The sequence below is a fragment of the Tympanuchus pallidicinctus genome, unplaced genomic scaffold (assembly GCF_026119805.1).
Source record: "Tympanuchus pallidicinctus isolate F22 unplaced genomic scaffold, pur_lepc_1.0 scaffold27, whole genome shotgun sequence".
Lineage (NCBI taxonomy): Eukaryota > Metazoa > Chordata > Aves > Galliformes > Phasianidae > Tympanuchus > Tympanuchus pallidicinctus.
In genome coordinates this window covers 319,606-342,713 of record NW_026294744.1, presented here as the reverse complement: position 1 = coordinate 342,713, position 23,108 = coordinate 319,606, and the positions used below count along the sequence as shown (strand labels likewise).

Below are 23,108 nucleotides of genomic sequence, written 5' to 3'. Positions count from 1 at the left end.
TATGGCCACTTAGGACTTTCATACTGATCAACCGGAGAGGGAAACAGGATGAGACTGTGGGTCTTGCTCATATTTGCCAGGGTTCTAAGAATGTACATGTGTTTGTGTGTATGACCTTTTAGGATATACGTTCAGCCTCACCATTGCCTAGAGCTGGGGACGTGGAGCTCTAGCAGTCATGCCTATTTCAAGCTGTTATATTTTACAATACTTCATAGTTCTTGCATGTGAGGTGTATTTTGCAGAAAACCAATGTGAAGAGGGAAAAAAAATTACAGAACCATTTCTGAAAATATCTAAGTTTTGGTCAATAGGAATTTTGTCACTGTCCTCATTGGGCCATGAAATAATCTAATACATGTTTTTTTAGTACTTTTCGCTATTAGTGGTTACTAAGTCCTCATGTTTAGTTTTACGCTTCTATCTAACAAGAAATTAGACAGAATTTAATGTTTGTTATGTGGGGAGCAGCAAAACAAAAACAAGCCAACAAAAAAAAACCAAAACAAAACAAAAACAAAAACAAACAAACAAACAAACAAACAAAAAAACACCAAAGAAAACACCTCCATAGTTCCAGGCCTGCTGGAGTTTCACATTCTCCTTTAATGATTTAATCATTTCACTTGATAAAACTTGTCCACATAGGAGAAACACACACTTGTGTGCGCATAGCTGAAAATAATCGTTAGACTCAACAGCAGCTTCATTGACTTTCTAATCTTGACTTACTGACTTGTTCCCAAATTACTTCAGTTTTCTTATTTACTTTTTCATAGACTTTTTCCTTTGCAAAGACTGCTGCTTGTAACTTACAAAGACATATTCAATTGGGATCAGCTGAGAAAAGATGTAGAAAGCAGAGATAGAACTCATTTCTTAAGAGGAAAACAAGGAATATCCTTTGCAAATAACGAAGTCCCTTGACGCAAAAATGTAATGAGAAAATAAGCCTGTTCAATTACGCACTCCTAAGTATTTTAAACCTGGAACAATGCACTTGGCACACTAATTAGCTAAGACTGCCAAGTCATATCATACAAAGAGAAACTGGTCCTTAAACAACATTTGCTCCAATCACTGTAGACTATTATTTGAACTTGAGAGAATAAATTAATTATTTGCCCAATTATTAACATGCTTTTTTTTTTTCCAGTATGCAGTATTTCATTTAACTTAATTTTACTATTGCAAGGAGCTTTTAAATTACTATAACCATTAAATAAACATATTTATTGAGCTATGATCATTCAGAAGAGGCCTTCTTCTCTACAAAATTACAATGATAGGAATTCTCAGTAAAGTCCACTCACCCCACACATCTTTTAAATCTTAAGGTATTTTTGTTAATAGGTGATTTTCAGCATTTCTTACATGAAGCCTGGTATACTAAAGCTCTCATCACTAAATTACCTGTTTATGCCATTTGATGACAATCTTTCTCAATAATTTTTTGACTTTTATTTCTACAGCCAGAACTCAGTGTTTATACAGACAAGCAATGGCTTCAAACTCTGTAGAGTTTACTTCTTTCACCAGGGGTGTTATTACGTTGCTAATCTTTTATTTATTAGCACACGCATAGAGCAAATAAAAGAGATAACAAAGGACAAGCAAGATGTTTTGTTTTTTTTTATGAGCTGCAAGTTTTATGTTTATTAGTATTATTATCATTATTATTATTACTATTTAAAAAGGAGAAAACTGAGAGATTGTCTTATAAAAAAAAAGAATCATAGAAACAGAATGGCAAGGTTGGAAATGACCTTGAAGATCACCTAGTCCAACAATCTTCCCACTACCATTGCTACCACAAACACTAAACCATATCTCGTAGCTCCTCATCCAGATGCCTCTTGAACACTGCGAAGGATAGCAAATCCACCACCGCCGGTGGTGGACCATTCCTCCAGCGCCTGACCACTCTCAGAGATAAAAAGTACTTCCTTATGTCCAACCTAAACCTCCTCTGGAACAACTTCTGGCCATTTCCTCAGGTCCTGTTTGTTGCCTGGGAGAAGCAGCCAAACCCCTCCTCATCACAAACTCCCTTCAGGAAGTTGTAGAGTGCAATGAGGTCTCCCCTGAGCCTCCTCTTCTCCAGACTAAACAATCCCAGCTCCCTCCGCTGCTCCAGACCCCTCACCAGTTACACTGCCCTTCTTTGGACATGTTCCAGGGCCTCAAAGTCTTTTGTGTAGTGAGGGGCCCAAAACTGAACACAGTAATCGAGGTGCAGCCTCACCAGTGCTGAGTGCAGGGGATGATTACCTCCCCACTCCTGCTGACCACGCAATTTTAATGCAGGCCAGCATAGCATTGGACCTCTTGGCCACCTGAGCACACTGTTGGCTTATGTTCAGCCGAGCATCAACCAATACCCCCAGGTCCCTTTCCTCTTCACAGTCATCCCCACTCAACCACTCAGCCCCAGGCCTATAGCACTGCATGGGGTTATTGTGGGCAGAGTGCAGGACCCAGCACTTGGCCTTGCTGAACCTCATACCATTCACCTCAGCCCAGTGATCCAGCCTATCCAGATCCCTCTGAAGGGCCTTCCTACCCTCAGGCAAACCGACACCACCTCCCATCTTGGTGTCATCGGTGTACTTACTGAGGGTACACTCAATCCCCTCATCTAACTCATCAGTAAAGATATTATACAAGATGGGCCCCAGTACCAAACTCTGGGGGACACAACTTGTAACGGGTTGCCAGCTGGACTTAACTCCATTAACCATTACCTGCTGGGCACAGCCCTCTAGTCAGTTCCTTACCCAAAGAAGGGTATTCCTTTCCAGACCACGGGCAGCCAGTTTCCCCAGGAAGATACTGTGAGAGGATCGTGTCAAAGGCTTTGCTGAAGTCTACACAGACTACATCAACAGTCTTTCCCTCATCTCCCAGTCTGGTCACCCACTCGTAGAAGGAAATGAGGTTGATCAAGTATGACCTGACTTTCACGAACCCGTGCTGGCTAAGTCTGATCCCCTGAATGCCACATATCATGTGAGCTGTCCCAGGATGATTTGCTCCATAACTTTCCCTGGTACCAAGGTCAGGCTAACAGGCCTGTAGTTCCCTGGATCCCTTCATGTAGATGGGAGTCACACTGGCAAGACCCCAGTCCTCTGGGACCTCTTCAGATAACCAGGAGCCAGTATATGGCCACAAGTGGCTCTGCAATCATCCCTGCCAGCTCCTTCTGCACCCTAGAATGGAGCCTGTTTGGTCCCATGAACTTGTGACAGCCGAGATGAAAGAGGAGCTCTCGAACTGTCCATCTGAATCACCGGGGTTGTATTCTGTGTAGCATTCCAGGCTTTCGGATCAGGGCACAACGTGCCCTGATGATAACTGATCTGCCTATGTAGATGCAAAGAAAGCGTTGTGGACCTCAGCCTTCTCCTTATCCTCAGTGGTCACATTCCCCAATGCATCAAGGATGGAAATTCTCCACGGTTCTTCTTTACCACTGATGTATTTATAAATGGATTTCTTATTCCCTTTTATTGCAGTGGCCAATCTGAGTTCAAGTTGGGTTTTCACCCTCCTAACATCCTCCCTGCATACCTTAGCAACTTTCTTATAATCTCCCCAAGTACCCTGTCCCTTCTGCCAGAGGACATAGACTCTCTTTTTCTTCCGGAGTCTCAACAGTAGTTTCCGGTTCATCCACACTGGTCTTCTTCCCTTATGGCTCGACATAAGGCGTTCAGGAATAGCCTGTTCTTGTGCCTATAAGATTTCCATCTTGAGGAGCATCCAGGGTTTCTGGACCCCTTTACCCTTAAGGAGTGACTCCCAAGGGACCCATGCTACAAGCATCCTGAACAGGACAAAGTCCATCCTCTTGAAGTTCAAGATAGCAGTTTTGCTAGTCTCCCTTCTGACATCGCCAAGAATAGAGAATTCTACAGTTTCATGGTTGCTCTGCTCAAAACAGTCCCCAACCTTCACATCTCCCACCAGTCCTTCTCTGTCAGTGAAGAGCAGGTCTAGCAGGGCATCACCTGTGATAGGCTCTCCTATCAGCTGCGTAAGGAAGCCATCTTCCAAACACTCTAGAAACTTCTTGTAGTGCTTCCTCTGTGTTGTATTATATTTCCAACATATATCTGGAAAACTGAAGTCTCCCATGAGAATGAGTGCTGGTGAGCACTCAGAGATTCACCGTAGAAATGAGAGCCCACCCTTCCTCGTGTAAGGAAGCCCTTTCTAGGTTTGACTGCCATTTAATGCATTAAATTAAGAGTTGCAGGACTGACTCCTTAATGACAGAACTTAAGATGCAGACAGATTGTCCAGTAGGCATAAACCTTTGACAAGTATCTGTTTCCAACAATTTTTTTGTTATAATATATACTAAAAAAAATTATAATTACTTTTCTTACACCAGCTCATTCTGCTAAATCTATTTTCAGTCCATTGATTATTCATTAAGTGTTTGACTCAGTCTCAGTTTATGTGTCATGTCAGTCTGCATATTTGTAACTTCCTTTTCTCTTCAGATAAACAATAAAATATAACATTAGTAATTAATTAACAAGTGCATAATGGTACATATTGAAATGTAGAGAACATCTGTTTCTTTCAAAGTGCTTATAAATACTGTCAAAACACATATTAGAGGAAAAAACATGACAGCATTATCCACGGAGGTACTGGGGATGACATTTCTTAGCTCTCCTTATCCAAAAGCTTATGTTCTCTGCAATTTCCAAATAAGACTTTTGGCTTATTTACTTACATGTGTCACAGCAGGTATTGCCTAGTTTTGCAATTCTCCCCTAAAACAACAAAAATACAAATATTTTGACTTTACTGATACACATTTGTTCTGCTAAAAGTCTACAAAATATGTTTGAAACAGTGTGTTAGGCAAGAGAATTGTATTTCTATAAATATATAAAAATATAAATCTATAGTAGTAACCAATCTCATTTTAATCTACTTAAAGGTGTTGAACGTGTGATTACATTTGTTGATAAAAGATTGGAAATAACTGAATATTTTAACATGTTCAATACTTTAAAATATTACTTTCACTTTAGCTAATAGTAGAAGTTTTTTAAAGTAAAGATGCAGAATACAGATCAACTCCTAGGAACCAAAGTGACAAAACAACATATTCAAATCTTCTCTGAAAGAAAAATAGTTAAATGTCCCTCCTGACTTTTTTTTCTAAACTTACTGTAACAAGAGAAAAACCCACTAATTTTACAGATGATGTAGTGGGGCTTTGCTGTTGTTTTGCAGTGGAGGAGAATAAATGCAATTTGGGAATTTTGGTGTTAAAAATTATTCCCCATTGATTTATAATCAGGGCATTCTGAATGTTGTGATAACACCATGCCTGCAACATAATCCAGCATTATTCAAAAATTTTGTTTGTGTTGCAGTGACTTCCCAAAATGGTTTTATTCTTTCTGCATTTAACACATCAATTCTTTCTCCATTTGTTTGGTTGTATGTTGAGCAAGGTTTGGGCATGAGCTTTATTTAAGGTTTCCTATTTCCTGTCATGCTGAAAAAATGGGACCAGGTGGATGTAGTATCTGAGTGATGCTAGCTAAGCAAAAATAGAATACTATGTGCAACACCCCTTCCTGGACTGCACACGTAGGGTTTTTGTTACACCATTACACCAAACCACTGCAAATGCAGAGGCTTGAGCTCTTCCAAGAGCATGAGTAAAACTTCCTTTCTATAGTCTTTTAAGAGAGTAGAGAATAAATGCTTTGGTATTTAATGTATATTATCAAAAGCAAAAAAAAAAAAAAAAAAAGAATCCAATTTGACTGTTTTCTCAGTATGCATAATTATTCACTCAGCTTTGTTCAGGATACTGAACTGAAAATACTGTGAGAACAATAATTTTCTTGGTTTTACTGCTTCATATGAAATCTCATGGAATTACTGCATCTCTCCAGCAGTAGACTCTCACATGCAACTAGCATTTATTTTAAAATAAAGGAAACTTACAGTTTTCTGAATTTCGAAGTAAGTTCAAATTCAGTTTAGCCAAGGTGTGGTTAGAGAACTGGAGTTTCCTATCCCTAATACACTTAAGGTACTTATATACAGAACAATAAACTTGACAAAGGCTATTGGGAAACATAGAAACAGGACCCATTTCACTACTTACACCTTCAGCCAAACATCTTCTGGGATCAAATGGAGGACAGCCAGTGATTCTCCTTTCCCAGATAAATTCCCCTTTCTCATTTATTTTACAGAAGTGACTATCACAGCCATCCTGAAGTGATTCATTTGGCTGGAAAGATTTAAGAACTGTTAGCTTTTTACTAAAGTACAGGATAGTAAGTTTTCAGGGTACTGTACAACCTGATATTCCTTTATTAATATTCTAGTAATATACCATATTCAAGTAATATACCACTGTGGGGAAGCTTATAAAACATGGCAATCTCCAGTAAACCGTAGTTTTCTAAAAATAATTACTTACTTACATAGCAGTACTGAATACAGCTCAGTGAAGACTGCCAAATCTGACCTTTTTTAGCTCTTACCAGGGAAGGAACTTCCATTAACTTAAAGAAGAAACTTGTCTAAGCAAGAAACAAATTGTCTTTTGAAGAGACATATATATGCATATTTAATAGCTGGCAGAGTGAGGAGCTCCCTCAATGAAATAACACAATCACACACAAGGAACTCCTGTTTAAGAAACAATCAAGCTGGGATTTTTTTATTTTTTTTTTCAGATTCACATTTTCAACTGAAGTTACCCATTTTATTTCAAAGGAGGATTTAGATTTTTGCTAGGTAGCTGTTGACTTCCTATTCAAGTTAAAGTTATTTAATAATATTCAAACTTCTAGACGTCTAGGTTATCCTTCTCTAATTCACTCTGTTGTGAACTCTTCATTTTCTTCTATAAACAACAACAAAAACTTTCTTTAGAAAACATTCTAGGATATAAAATAAAAGGTACTAACAATGCCTTACTGATTAACAAAAAAGAGAACAAAAAAACCTTTTCTTGTAGCTACCACAAGTCTGTGCTACATATATGTTAACTCTTTAGTAAAAGAAACAGTGCTTTGAACTTACCTGAAGGTACTGAAACCTTCCATCTCTCAGTCTGATGCCACATGAAGTTGGCACACATTTTCCACAGCAAGAACCAGAAATTTCCTGCCTTCTGTAATTCTAGAAGGCAAAGAACTTCACATGGAATTGTTTCCCTTTTTTTTTCTTTTCCTGTTTGTTTGCTGGGGCTTTTTTTGTTTGTTTTTGTTGTCTTTTTTTTTTTTTGTTTTTGTTTTGTTTTGTTTTTTCCTAAGCATGTTTCCTACGCTTTTTTATAGAAGGTGTTTCCCAGGGGGAAGAGAATGGAGGAAGGATTCAATAGCTGAAGAAATTGTAAGCAAATATTTTTCAGTTTTTTGTTTGTTTGTTTGTTCGTTTTTAAAGTAGGTCTAAACTAGCTCAATCTAACTAATTGCACATTTTTGTTTTATGCTGATTTATATAATAAATCAATATAAACTGATTTATCTACTGATTTATAATAAATATAGAAAGAAGTTAATTTCCAATTACAAAGTCTCCTGTGTCCACTAAATTCAATATTCTGTGACTATAACTGTTGCAAGATAAGGTTCACCAAAAGAAGTGACAGTAGGAGGAAACAAATTCATTAAAATATTTTGAGAGGCATGCAATTCACATTTGTGGTGGGTAGGAACTTTTCCATAAGCTAATAAATACGTTTCTCCGTAAGGCCACCTTTCTCCATAAACTAAGAGGGTTAGAAAACCAGTAAAGATTGGACAGGGAAATGGAAGAATAAGGCTAAGATGGAAATTATGAAGTATGAAAAGAAAGAGAGTAATGGAGAGGATACAGTATCATAAAATGAAAAAGAAGGAAGGTAGGAAGGAATAATAGAGTCTGAAAAAATGGCATAAAAAAAGGAAAAAACATTGGCAGGGGAAGGAGTACGGAAAAACGAGTAGAACTTGATGGTGAGGATAGAACAGATATAATGGTAACTGAAAAATAAAACAACAGAAAGAAACTAACTTAAGACAAGAAGTGTCCCACAAAAATGTCTCCAGCTGCTACACATAAACAAGCTGCTTATGATTAGCTGAATTTTCTTTAAGACAAAAAACACTTCCTGATCAAATGAAGGCATGCTTGTTATCCATATGAATTATTATAAAAAATAATTTGGGGAGAGTGTGGTGTTAATATTAAACCACAGGCAGAAAACTAATTAGGTAAATTTGCTCCACTACTAAAAATGTAAGCACCTATAGCAGGCCATAAACAGAAAACACATGGACCCTGAAGAACAGTGCAGTTGGCTGCATTTCAATGACCAGTGCACTGAGTTTCACAGCTTCAAGATATAGCAGAAAGCAAGTGTTCCTGAGACAGTACATACTCTACCCCATGATTTTGTCCATTATGGAGGAATTGTTTTTAATCTGGCTATATTACAAGATCAGTGACTGAGACAGAAAAGATCCAAAGTGAGTGTGTAAATTTCACTGGCCTTAGAGTGATTAATTCCATTAATTTGATTTATTTGAATTTGGTTTCCTTTGAGTTCCAGTATCATTACTATGGCTACAATGGGACACGTACATCTAGACCTGTAAGTTCTGTTGGGTAGCTGTGCATCTCCGAAACAAAATTTCATGGTGTTTAATAATCCCAACTGGAAATAGCTCTTTTTTTTGTTTTTATTTTTGTTGTTTGTTTAGTCTGAATTTTTGAGTCAGGTTGTAGGAAAGCTGTTTGGGAATTATACGGATGTCAAAAGGGGCAAGAGTGGAATGATTCCCCTTCTGTTTTTACCATGTATTTTATCGATCCTCCTACCTTAATTTTTACAGCTAGCACTGAAAAGGAAGAATTCTTGTTTGTGCATGTCTGTGTGTGAACATACGTGTGCACACATGTTACTGGTCACAGATTCATTTTAGTATATCTTTTGTCATTTATCTACCAGGTTACATTTTGTGAAAGAGAGAAAGGTGTTCAGCATCAAGGTTCATCATTTATTTTCTCTTCAGGAGTGTGTGTCTAAAATCGTATCTTATATGAGTGGCAATATTAGGATCCAGATCTACATTCCACATTCATCCCTTTGTCACTTGGTACAAACGAACAGAGTCAAGGTCTGTTTTCTCAACCAACAGACTAATGGAACACATATGTGTATGTCTAAATTGCCTTCTCCCAGTAAAAGAGACTGGCTGTTTCTAGTTTGTGTAGGAAACAGAGGTAGGAAACAAATAACCTCTGCCTATTTAATTATTTGTAAGACAAGCTAACTGGGACACTTCTAATGATTAATCAATATCAGGGGTTGCAGGTCATAACTTGAGGCTGTAGTTGTGTTGTGTTTTGTTTACTAGTGCAGCTGGCATAGTGGAAGTTTGATTTACTACTTTTTCCTTCCAACTTCTATCAGCCTTCCCCATGACACTGTCCCCTCCTTTTGCAAGGACTCTGTTGATCTATTCTTCTCTTAGATATCAACCAGGAATCCCATATAGTTGTGTCAGAGATGTGTTTGTGATGCAATGGCCATTGCTTGCATAGGCTGTGGGTTTGTGTGGGCCCATTGGACTCCATTTACCACACATGGAAAGGCAGAGAGAAGAGGACATTTAAACATTTTCTGTGAAATTTAGTTGCTGCTCTGTGTTCTTTGGACAGGGGGAGACAGAAGCAGCCTCTGCAATTTGCTTAGATCTCCCTCATTTTGAATTGTTAACACTAAAAGAAAAAATATATATATGATTCAGCAAACTACTCATGCACTCCAGTCACACTGTTGGTCAGCAGAGTACAAATGAGAGCTGTTTGCCAAGCTTATTCATTGCTAATGAATGCATGAAGCATCAGCAGACTTCAAAAAGGCCAGTGAAACTAATAGTGATAATCACTTCGAATTACTACTGGGTTCAGCTATTAGACAATTTGGAAATAGTCACAGGAAAGTCCTGAAGGAGGAAGATTCTGTCTGAGCTGTCAGTTCCTAGATGGACAGAGAAAATGTAGGAAAGGACACCATAGTAGTTATAGCACTTCCTGTAACAGAGATTTCTAATATCTCATTTTGCCCAAAAGGTAAGTAGCCTGAGTTGTACAAAAAAAACCTGGTATATACAGTGAAGATCTTATCATCAGACACTCTTAATTAGAGCATCCAGAATACTTGCACATACTGTTGGGCATGGTTCACAGCTGAATTTTGTACATGTCAGACTGTATCTCCGAGAAGAAGACACTGACTGGAGGGAGCAGATGCAAGTTGTGCATTGATCCACCATCATGCGTTTCCAAGGCTGAAACATTAGAAATGGCTTGTCAGAGTCTGTCTCGAGCAAAACTCAAACAAATGAGCAATTTTATCTGTGTTAACTATCTTTCATTAAGCAAAGTTCTTCAAGTGTTTGCAAGAGAAAGAAAAATCAATGCCCTCATTTTCCAGAGATCCAAATTTTACATCTACAATCTCCCAACAAGCAGCAAAGCAGAAGCCTATTTTTCTAGTAAATCACTTAGAATTCTGTTATTTCCAAAATGGCATTATGATTACTTCCTTAATTACAGAACTAGCAAGGAAGAAAGGAATCTTTGAAAACAGTAAGAAAGATTTTGTCATGAGTTGTCCTTACTATGTGTTAGGTGGTTCCCACCAGTTCATTTTTCTCAAGTGCTATGAATCAGTTCACCAACAATATTTTGTTCTTGAGCCATCACAGCTAACCATTTATGAACGAAAATTACTTGTTATTGTTTCTATATTAAAAAAAAAAAAAAAACAACAACAACAAAAAAACAACTACTTAGAATCCCTGGAGGCTTAAAAGTTTAAAATTGGCAAGAGTAGAAGGAGAAAAACAAACAGAAAGCAGCTACTGAATGATGCACTGGACTCCCTCAGTTACAAGAAAATCAGTGACTGAACTGGCAGAGAACTTTTTTGCAGCATTGTTTTCTTAATTCTATCACCTTTTTGAAAGTAAGCAAAAATGACATTAAAATGTAGAGTGGAAAATACCACACTTCTAGATAGGAAAGGATAGGATGTGGAGTTATCAACTGGATTAAAGAAATTCTAAATCCAAATTCTTTCTGCTTCTAAAGCACGTAGCCTTTCATTTTAACCTCAAAATAATAAACTGCTTTGGCTAAGTGGACAAAATTGGTGGAGTGCATGAAAGATTGCACAAAGAACATCTGAAAACTAATAAACAGACACCGAATATTGCATGACAAAAGCTTTGAGTAGGCTTCAAAATGGAATTTCACTGCTGATTTCTCAGAGAACAGGAATTTTCTGTGTCTCATACTACAAGTAACCATAATTTCATTTTTTTATTACACACAAGTAGACATTCCTGGAACAAATGGAGCAAAATTAAGAAGTTAACCAGAGCAACTGTGTAAAGGTAATAGATTTAGGGGTAGTTCTGAACCACATACCCACTGAAGAAAAAATGTTTTGAATAAAGAATATTAATTACATTCTTTCACTAGACCTCAGCACAACAGCTGTCTTTAGAGCTCAGTGGTTTTTAATAGAGCACCAACAAAAGAAATGACTTATTTTTGTTTTGTAGAGTTCTAGGAAAAAGATCCACCATGAACAATATGATGGAGGTTTTGATTCTGATGCGAAGATACCAGTATTTTAATAATTTAGCTTGAAATTTCAGTATAAGATCCTTCAATTCCACCAATTTAACTTTCTATTACGAATATCTAGAGAGTTGAAAGAACTGAATGAATTCAGACATGAAGGCACACACAGGCAAGCAAATATACAAAACACATTGTTTTGTCTACTCTTAACATTGGAAAGGGTTTGTATATCAGAATGACAGTTCCAGTACAGAATTTATGGCCCCTAAAGGTCATTTGGTTCACTGATAATAGCACAGCTGTAGTGGGTTACTAATCTGGAGATCAGGCTGCCCAGGACCCCATTCACTTTGACACCGAGCACCTACAGCGATGAGGCATCCTTCTCTCAGCAGCCTGTTCCACCCTCTGAATAAAAAATTTCTTCCTATGTCTAACCTAAATCTCCTCTCTTTTACTGTAAAGGCATTACCCTTTGTCCTGTCTCTATCAGACCATGTAAAAAGTTGATCCCCTTCCTGCTTGCAAGCTCCCTTCAAGTACTAGAAGGCAACAGTGAGGTCTCCCCAGAGCCATCTCTTCTCCAAGCTAAACAAGCCCAAATCCCTTTCTTCACAGGAGGGGTGCTCCAGCCTTCTGACCATCTTTTTGGCTATAAACATACTTAATTCAGTTCCTCTAGATGTGAATGTTTACATAAAATTTCTTAGCAACACAGGCTTTCATATCATGAAGAAAGGATCTAAAAAACCACAACTGATATAACAATTGCTATTCTGATTGGATAGTTTAAAAATTCCAATTTTATAGAAAAAGATAAGTAATGGTGAGCTATCCAAAAATCACTGTTATGGGCAGAAATGAAGTGCATACTAGAAACACTAGTTAGAACAAAGCACACAAAAATGGAGGAAAGATTTACTTTGATCCAAAATTTCTATTACAGCTTAGTTTTATAATTTTTTATAGTGTTTAGCAATCAGCATGCAAATGGACTTTAATAACGATATTTTGTGAGCAAACATAGCTAAGGATAACAGAAATGAGTGAAACAATAGATTGATATGACTTTTTCCCTTCATATAACACACAGCTATCATATGTTTTCTTGGCTAGCATAGAATAAAATGTCAACATCTGCTAGCCCAGTGCTTCTCAGTGCAAATAAAATTATATGCATAAAGCCAAGATCTGTTCAGATCTCCTACAAAACTACAACACAATAAATGCCTGAGAAAACAGATGAGTGATGCAGATAATCCTTCCAGTAACTACAAACACCTGCTTGGAATTCTGCAGGAAAGCTCACCATATTTTTAAGAACAGTGGAGTGAATATGATACACTGAATTACACAGTTAACAACTGCAGTAAATGACTCAAAACTTTGAACTATTCACTGAATGAGTTAATAGAGCGAAGTTTTTCCCTGATTTAAAATGAAATCTGAAACCTATTATTAAAAGACACAGAATAAAGGGTTTGAAATCCTGGAAGTACAAACTTCTGTGAGCAAAACATCTCCCTTCCTGACCAGAGCTCTAAAACAGTTACTGACGTAAGAAGTAGACTAAGATAAAGCTGTGGTAACCCCAGCTGTTCAAAAAAATTTCAGACGTACAGCTAATCAGCTTAAAAGAAATAATTGAATGAAAACAAAAAAAAGAAAGAAAGTATGCATTAAACAAGTTCTAATTTAAGATCCACAAAATACTTTTATCCTTTTTTTTTTCCACTAAAATGTCCATTTTGTCTAGATAGCTTCCAAAATTCATATCGCCATTCAAATTTCACACTCTTCTCTCCACTCTGAAAAAATGTTACTAACTGTGTTGCTGAATGCTAGGTGCCTGATACAGTGCAAAATGAGAAGCGTTGAAGCAATACAGCAGCTGAGGCCTACCTATACACTCAAAATCTTTCACAGACTGTGTTTGATAAAATGGCTAATTGTCAAAAAGACAAATGAAACATTTTAAAACCTGGATTAAAAAAATAAGGTTTTATAGAGGTCCAAATAGCAAACAAAAATGAATCATAATGCAATTGTGTCACATCATGAATTCATGATAATTTGGGAAATTTTATTAAGATAGAAATTTTTTCAGTATTTGACAAATTTAAAGATTTTACTTTTTATCTTCAAAATTCTTAATAAGAGCTCTTAATAAGAGCTTTCTCAAAAATTTCTAATGTTGCACTTAGAATATTTTTAAATACTTGAAAACAGAATAAGGACTCTGACAAATCCAGTCAACATTTTGTTGGAAGAGAAAAAATTATCTGTTCATCAAATAATAGCATGCAATTGGAAAGATACCTTCTTTTTGCAGCACAGAATTTTGTTTATAAATTTATATCCACACAATCTATGACAACAGATGTCAGGAGCTGACAATTTTACTGAATTATACTGAATTGTACTCTTTACAAGAAAGTTTTTTATGAAAGGCTTTGTCTCTCAACATACTGTAGAGGAGACAAATAGAGGAATCAAAGAGAAAGCAGTCTATTTAAGATTTAACCACTTTAAAGCCCTTCTTCCAGCATTCAGGTAGAAAGGCATAGTTGTTCCTTGAATAACTCCTTGAATAATTCCTTCCCCTACAGGGAACCTATCTATACAGAATGATGGAGGTTTAATGGCTTAAGCTCTAACAAAATGAAGAACTTATACCTACTAAATATTAAAAAAAATCCAAAATGGAAGCAATAGATGGAGAGAGGTGCTCTCTGCTCAAAAAAGCAAAGAGTTTTGCTCTTTGAGAGTCCAAAGAGATTTGGACTTTATCAATATACTTTGTCAATATACTTTATCAATAAATGAAAAAAAGGAATGTATAGGTTAAAATTTAGGTTAAATGAATAAAGAGCACCTGTTTCCCCCGAGGATGTTGAGAGAGCTGTCTGACACCAGAGATGATGCCAGAACATGGATTTAGGGGAATAATGGCCTATTGACAGAGCTCTCCAAAGATTCATAGTGTCATGAAGTGGGTAAAACACATCTTTATCTATCCAGTAATATGCACTTGAGACAAAAACTTTCTCTGAGCTGAGGTCAGCAGAGATTTTAAAATGGCACAGAAGGCAAGCAGGAGCTTAGCTTTCCTATTCCTGCTACTAAGGAGTGAGAGTCCTCCTTCCACACAGGTGGAACAAGAATCTCTACCCTTTCTTAATCTTTCTCATTCTCTTGGTAGAATACAGGAAGCATTCCCTTCCCTGAGACTGGTAAGAACCACCTTAGAGATTATCCATCACAGGCAATTTCCTGTGTGTCTGGTAGCCTGTAAGTCATTACACAATGCAAATTAGCACAGTTTCTAAGAACGTATTTTCTGAACATCATTTCAAGATAAGATCACATGACTTTCCCTATTTTGCAGAGATGCTCACTTGTCATACAAGAAAGTTTGTGCACATGTGGAACTCCTATGATTGCTTTGCCTCATTGGTAGGGATTCTGGCTGAGAAAAGCTGCCCTGTACACTTATGTGTATTTGAGCAAGCCTGTTTTCTTCAAAAGCCCATTCAAATGAGCTAAGTGTCATATCACTAAAGCAAATAAAAAGAAGCTTATCTTACCCCAATAAGAGTGCCATTCAAAGGACAACCATTCATGGGTACTGAAAGAGATGATAACATTGCATTTAATGTGCTGTTACTTGGACTTAATAAAGCAGAAGTATATATTCTTTATTCATTAAAGTTCCAACTGAGGATATCTAAATCCAGGTTCAGCGAAAATAAATACAATTTTACATTCTTACATTATAATTTGAAAAGTAATAATTTGCCAGTTATACCGATATCCACATCTGAACATCCCTTGCCTCCAAATATCCCTTGTTGAACTGCTTGTTATTTCTTTCCCTAACCTTTTCTTAAATTTATTTATTATGTAGATTTCCCCGTTTCTATCCTCACATTCTCAGAAAACACACTCAAATGTTTTCAGCAAGTTACAACACTTATTTCTCTTCCTTCTTCCACTGAAGTTCCTTCCCATGAGGTTGTCCCAAATACCTGTAAATTATATGTGACTGAGAGTCTACCCAGACTGCGTCCAAACAGCCAAATCTTTTTTATATCTATTTTTGCTGTAAGTATATGCTAGTAAATGGCCACCACTATAACACTCAGATGTCCAGAAGGCATAATGACATGAAAACTCCCTGTTCGTAAGGAGTAAACAACACTGATGTTGGTAACAGCATTGCACCTTTCTAGGTCAAAAGCATGTCAAGACCTTGTAATAACTGCTTAACAACACAAGCTAGTACTGTAACTTGCTGTTCAGACATAGCCTGGCATGTCTCTCTAAGTAGTGACAATAGTAATTCAAAAGGAATCTGAGAACATTGTTTAGAAAGAGAAAATAATAGCAGCAGGAGCTACTATAGTCAATGTTTAAATTATGCAGGATAGCTTGAAAGTGATATTACACTTGCGTAGGATATACTTTTGAAATTGCCACTGTAAAACAGGAGATTGGCACATGAGATGATTAACTCTTTACTAATTTCATTTGTCATTCGTCATACATAATTCCTTACCACATCTGCACGAAGGACAGCAGTCTATTACTTCGTCACAGCGTAATTGAGTTCCATCTGGACAGTCAGGTACATCCATCTGAGAGCAGGACAGATTCTTTTGCTGCACAAAAACCTCATCATTCACTCGGACGCACTCATTAATTATGCACCTATTGAAGGGGGATTGCCACTCCGTGCCAACCTGACAGGAAAGTGTAAAAGGATTAAATACAGGCAGCAGTTTTTGTGTCACTAAACAAAGTGAAGGGCACCCTAGTCAAAGCATTAGTTTGCAGAATATACATCCACTGCTTTGGGAACAACCTGTCACTCAAAATCTCTTCGCAAGCCCATACTGAGACGATATGTTTACAAAATAGTTTTCTGCTTGGTTTTTAAGGTAAGGAAATGAAAGAGGCAGGGAAATAACGTTCAAAGAAGAAAATGCGTGTTTACATCGATTTAAGTTTACATTTATTCCTGGTAGCTGGTTGTGTTGCACTACTCAGCAGCCAAGCTGGCCATCTTTCCACTGGAACCTACTGCAAACCAGCTTCACTAAGGTCCAAAACAGGCTTTGGCAATAAATCATTGAGGAGAAACACTTGCAAATATAGGAGAGACTATATCTTGTTGATGTCTCCTGCTGGTTATTGTCATCCATGAGTTAGATAAAGCAGGTAAATGGGAAGAGATATCAACGCAGGCTAGAAAGAAAATGCTCCCTAGTTCAGTGCCATGCAGAGTTGATTACTGCTTTGAGGCAGCATGCTTCCACTTTTAATTTCACTTCAAGAAAAGTGATGTGAGAGGTTGGAAGTAGGTGACCTTTAAGATCACTTTCAAGTCAAGCCATTCTGTGAGAATCAGACCCCTCCAAGTAGTCAAACATCACTGCTCAGAAAGTTCCTGAATATTCTTCCTCCTGTTTGTTAGACAGTTCATTCCTTGCTGACAACAGAGGAGATGAAAGAGTACATAGCAAGAACAAGATAACAGAGTATAAGTATCTGTAATTCCACTAACACAACAGAACCCAGTAATACACAGCAGGATGTAGAAAAAAAAAGGTCTTCTGAGGGCTTGATTTATGAAGCAGAGAATAATACTGATCCAGATTATGAAATGTCTTTGGTGAAATCAGGGAAGAAACAGGCAGTAAAATGATACATTTACATTTTGAAAAGGACAGAAGTAAACTGCTTTTGTAAAATAGGTAATTTAAAAGTGAATACCAAATATATGAAAGTGATATGTAACTGTAAGTGCAAACATGCTATAATGAATAAGAGGGAAAAAAAACAAGGGGAGAAGGTCTTTTATTTTCAGACCTTTTAAATTACTGTTCATGCCTTTCTTCACCAAATCCAAATTTCTGTGTAAGATTAAGTAATTTAATGCTACAAGGGATGGCAAAGGTTTGCCAAGGCCAGTTAGTTGGATTAGGGACAGAATAAACTGAATAAACTGAAGGAATTTAAACATAAATGAAGAGAAAAAAGAGAGAAAATATTGGCCTAGTTATCCAGAGTGATAGATTTTCTGCAGAATATTCTGAATGGCTAGTTGCATGTATTTATTTCCCATTTTTGGTCTTTTTGGAAAGGACACAAATAAATACTAAAGGAAGAGACACTGCTGAAAGTAAGCTGTTATTTTGAACAAAGAAGTGCCTAGACAACCACAGTCAGACCTGACATTCAGCCTTCACCTTCAATAGACAGATGCAGTTAATATTTCTATCCACATTCAGTTCCTGATATTCTGATATTTCAACTCACATAAAATGGGACATAGTATTTGAACAGAACCATAGAGTTCAGGCAGCTAAATATCCAATGTACACACCATCCACCATTATTAAGATAAACAGATTTTCTACAGCCAGAGAAATTTTTTCATTAAAATTCTTTTTAACTATCATTTGTGAAATTATGAATTTTCTATAAAAAAAAAAAAAAAAAGATTTCTTCCTTAGAGCCTGAAATGAGATGGTGGGAGGGTTTGCTTGTTAAGGGAATTGAGTAAGTAACAAGCCCAGTACCCACTGGCTTTCAGCGTTGCCAACCTTACAAGAAAAATGACTTTGTTTCCTTCTGTGGAATACAAAATAATGCCAGGGAACTTGTTTTAGGAGAGGAGAAGTCCTCCCAGTTATCATCTCACCTCATATAAATGAGGATCTGCATCACCCCGAGACCAGAACGGTTGCTCTTCACAGGCAGTTTTCTGGCAGCGCCCACAGCACTCCCCGTCTTGAACAATATAGTTATATCCCTGAGGGAGAAAAGAAAAACATTGGCTGATCAAAGAAGAGAAAATTAGAAGAAAAAATTAAAACACAGAGCTGAAGGCTTGATGTTAGCAACATTTTAAGGAAAGTATTTTAAAAGCAGAACTGTAAGGCTATACACTGATACTACAAATAAGAAATTCACCACTCAGAAAACTGTATATGAATACAAATAATCCAGTTTGGAAGAAGAAAAATCTGTTTGAGAATCACTACATGAAAACATGCGCTTTTACACATAAATGATACCAAAAAAAAGTGAGAATTATTTGTTTTAAAAGTCTTTATTTGTATACATATATAAATATACCAATAATATTTTACAAAAGAAAATACAAGATGAGAATTGTTCTGGTGGCATTTTGGGCATGAATTAACACCCACACTTCTCCAGCTCTGAGACTTCAAGGTTAGAATTCAGTCTGAGGTCTGAGTGCATTGGTTTTTAACACGCTGAAGCAGAGGGAAGGGGTAGGTCAGATATGAAGTCTGAGGATCAATTCTGACTGAGCATTGCATCATTTCATCTCTTGAACCACTAGCCAAGTATTCAAAGATGGGAGTATGCCAGTGAAATTAAGCAAGGAACATTATTCTAATTAGAAAAAAATATACTTAATATTTAGGAACTAGACAGCCTCCAGGGGGCAAAATATAATAACGCTGATTTCCATACAGATGTGAAAATGTTCTTACAGTGAAAATAGAGTTCATGGGAAAAGTGTCAAAGAAAATAAGAATCATTCCAATTGTGGTCAACAACTTTGAGCTGAAATTACTTAAGTATTCCCAAGCACTACCTTTCTTCTGTAATAGGATCAGAGTTTGAAGTAGATTTGCGGGTAATGTTTTGCTGTTGAGCATTTTATAGACCAGTCAGCCTCACCTCTGTCCCTGGAAAGGTGATGGAACTGCTTGTACTGGATGTCATCTCCAGGCAACTGGAAGGAAAGGAGGTTATCAGGAGTAGTCAGCACGGGTTCATCAGTGGGAGGTCATGCTTGACCAACCTGGTAGCCTTCTATGATGTTGTCACTGGCTGGGTGGATGGGGAGAGAGCAGTGGATGTAGTCTACCTTGATTTCAGCAAGGCATTTGATACTGTCCCCCACAACATCCTTGTAACAAAGCTGAGGAAGTGTGGGATAGATGAGTGGACAATGAGGTGGGTTGAGAACTGGCTGACTGGCAGAGCACAGAGGGTTGTTGTTGGTGGTGCGGAGTCCGGTTGGAGGCCTGTAACCAGCGGTGTTCCTCAGGGGTCGGTGCTGGGTCCGGTCTTGTTCAACATCTTCATCAATGACTTTGACGAGGGGATAATGGCCACCCTCAGCAAGTTTGCTGATGATACGAAGTTGGGAGGATTGGCTGACACGCCTGAAGGCTGTGCTGCCATTCAGCAAGACCTGGACAGGCTGGAGAGCTGAGCAAAAAAAAAACCAGATGAGGTTTAACAAAAGCAAGTGTAGAGTCTTGCATCTGGGGAGGAATAATTCCATGCACCAGAACAGGTTGGGGAATGAGCTGCTGGAGGGGAGCTCTGCGGAGAGGGACCTGGGTGTCCTGGTGGACGACAGGTTGGCCATGAGCCAGCAGTGTGCCCTTGTGGCCAAGAGGGCCAATGGCATCCTGGGGTGCATTAAAAAGAGCGTGGCCAGTAGGTCGAGGGAGGTGATCCTCTCCCTCTACTCTGCCCTTGTAAGACCTCATCTGGAGTACTGTGTCCAGTTCTGGGCTCCCCAGTACAAAAAAGACAAGGATCTCTTGGAAAGAATGCAGCGGAGGGCCGCAAAGATGGTGAAGGGCCTGGAGCATCTCTCTTATGAAGAAAGGCTGAGTGAACTGGGTCTGTTCAGCCTTGAGAAAAGAAGACTGAGAGGGGACCTGATCCAGGTCTATACGTATCTAAGGTGTGGGGGGCAGAATGGCAAGGCTGGACTCTTTTCAGTGGTGAATGGTGACAGGACAAGGGGAAATGGACGGAAACTGCAGCATTGGAAGTTCCGCACAAATGTGCACGAGAACTTCTTTACAGTGAGGGTGAAGGAGCACTGGAACAGGATGCCCAGGGAGGTCGTGGAGTCTCCTCTGGAGATGTTCAAGACCTGCCTGGATGCCTACCTGTGCAACCTGCTGTAGGGAACCTGCTGTAGGGAATCTGAGGACTCCTCAGTGGAAGAAACATGAAAGGTCACAGCTCCCAGTTCCTGAACAACTCCCAAGGCAGCATTTGAATCACATGCCTCTGGCTGACTCAACCCATCAGTGATAATACTCAGCTGCTTCAAAGAACCTGACAAGTGCTCAGCTCTGCCGCTAGATCAGGCTGTTTTATCACATCTAATTGCAGAGATTAAGGCATCATTCTGTGTGAGGAGTGGAATTGTGGAATTTTGCCTGCTTTTGAACTGGGACTTGCAGATTAGTTCTGTAGCCTTCAGAGAATGCACACTGTGGTCTCATTGCCCACTCAAAACTGCAGGAAGGATCTACACAGACTATGACTTGGCTTACATGGGCATTTTCTGCTTTCATTCCAGTGTTGCTCAGGACGCACAATTAATCTTTTTATGGATACTAAGGTTTTGGTCAGAACTCTGTCAGCTGCCTTCTGGACCACAAAATAGGAAATAAATGATAGAAAGTATCTCTTAACACACAGCATTTTTACGAAGACTCCAGTATTTCAATTTTACACTTTGAGATGAGAGTCCCTAGAGAGAACCAGAGGAACGAAAGAGAAGGAAAAGAGCAAAAGACATAATAGGATAGATACAAATGAACTTTAAATGCTGAATGCAAAATCTTCAGTGGTGATGAATCAGCACAATTCTAGAGATTTCCCTGGAGATAAGATCCTTTTCACCAGGTGAGAACTTAATTCTCTATTTAAAAGTGTCTAGAACATTAAAGTATCCCCTGCTAACTTCCGTAATAAATTATGCTTGAAAATGCAAGCAGTATGTTTGAAAATACTTCCCACCAAGACTGTCACAGTTTTTAAATAGAATCCTAAATATCTTTAATCCTCAAACCACAGTCTTCCTTTGAAATTAGTTTATTTGACCTCCTTAATATACACACTATTAAGCAATTTACTTCCGTGTTTTGCATGTAGAAGTCAAAGTATGCTCCTTCAAAGGTAAATATCATCTTGAAATATTGGACATTAAAGCCAACAATTTCATAGTCTATTACAACCATCATTCACTATGTCTTTGCAGATAGGGTACAAACGTTCATAGAACCACACAGAATCATAGATCGGCTTGGGTTGGAAGGGATCTCAAACATCACCTTGTTCCAACAATTCCCTTGCCATGAGCAGAGTTGCCAACTACTATATCAGGCACTAACTCATGTTGTCCAGGGCTGTATCCAACCTGGCCTTGAACATCTTCAGCAATGGGGCAACCCCAACATCTTTGGGCAGTTGATTCCAGCACCTCTCTACCTTCTCAGTGAAAAATTTACTCTCTTTCAGTTTAAAAAAAATTAAAGATGTTAAAGAGCACTGGTCCTAGCACAGAGCCCTGGGGACACCACTTATCAGCAGCCATTGTATTTTGATGTTCTCAAGAGAAAAGTTTATCTAAAATGCTCCAGGAGAATAGCAATGTACAGATATCACTTCTCCTAATGACAGATGCAATAATTATGACAATTACCTACTTGCTTTATCAATATTTTGTGAGAATGATAGGAGACAGTAGAAAAAGTGACAGGACTACAAATACATATTAAAGCAAAACCACATCTTGTTTGCAAATGAGAAGGCTATATTCACTGTTAATCTAAGCACCTCCTTCTATAGTGTTTCTGTATGTGCTAAAAGAACAGATCAGACTTGCATTTAATTTGGTCATACTCAGGATAACAGCAGCACCATTCATTCATCACAATGATGGATTGTTATGTATTATGTTGTTATGCATTTTTTATTGCTGTTTTTAGAGTATGTTTGTTTGTTTGTGGGTTAGATTTTTTTTAATTCATAAGTAAAAATCTGTAAGCTATTTTCACATAAGTCAGAAGATATGGACAACGACGACATTTCACAGCCTTAAAACTGGCAATGGAATTAATAACAGAAAGCAGCAAGTAGTTTGAATATCAACTCACAACTGGAACACCTGCTGCTTGGTCAACTCATCAAATTTTCCATATAGTCCAAAATCAAGATTTTAAAAACAACTTGAACTTTTGCATAGCATTAGCTAGCTCATCTTTGCTTCTGCACTTAGGAAAAGAAGTTTTTTAAATCACCTTTTCTGGGTCAGAAAAAGATTTACAGAGAATACTCTGCATCTCACATGTCCCAGTCCTTGCCAATTCACATGGATCCCGCACACCCTTGGTGAACTTACAGATTGTAAACACTTGATCATCAAGTTGGAAGGAGCTTCTTCAGGTCAAATATGACCTGAATGAAATCAGCCACTGCCATCAAGAACAATCTTAATTAATTTCCATATATTCTGAAAAATATTATAGAACGAGGCAAGATGTATTTGTGGTGGTGTCCAGTATTCATAGCTTAACTATTCTTCTGACCAGATGTCAGTGGGTAAGGGGTGTAGGTTGTCACTGTGTGGCTAGGCAGCCACTTCTATTACTGATTTTATTCTATTATTGCAT

General features: G+C 37.9%; 1 protein-coding gene across 4 annotated transcripts in view; it reads right to left on the bottom strand.

Moving 5' to 3' along the window:
- VWF (von Willebrand factor) overlaps positions 1–23,108 on the bottom strand; it is a 152,230-nt gene that overhangs the window by 2,935 nt on the left and 126,187 nt on the right. For 3 of the 4 annotated variants that reach the window (XM_052690523.1, XM_052690522.1, XM_052690521.1), the window contains exons 44-50: positions 18,344–18,454; positions 16,196–16,379; positions 15,225–15,265; positions 10,215–10,334; positions 7,078–7,176; positions 6,149–6,277; positions 4,751–4,790 (exon numbers count right to left, since the gene is read on the bottom strand). In XM_052690523.1, the coding sequence (XP_052546483.1) occupies positions 4,751–4,790; positions 6,149–6,277; positions 7,078–7,176; positions 10,215–10,334; positions 15,225–15,265; positions 16,196–16,379; positions 18,344–18,454 (724 nt within the window). Of the gene's footprint in view, positions 1–4,750; positions 4,791–6,148; positions 6,278–7,077; positions 7,177–10,214; positions 10,335–15,224; positions 15,266–16,195; positions 16,380–18,343; positions 18,455–18,735; positions 19,894–23,108 lie in introns of those variants that run through there. The other variant, XM_052690524.1, reaches the window with a different exon arrangement.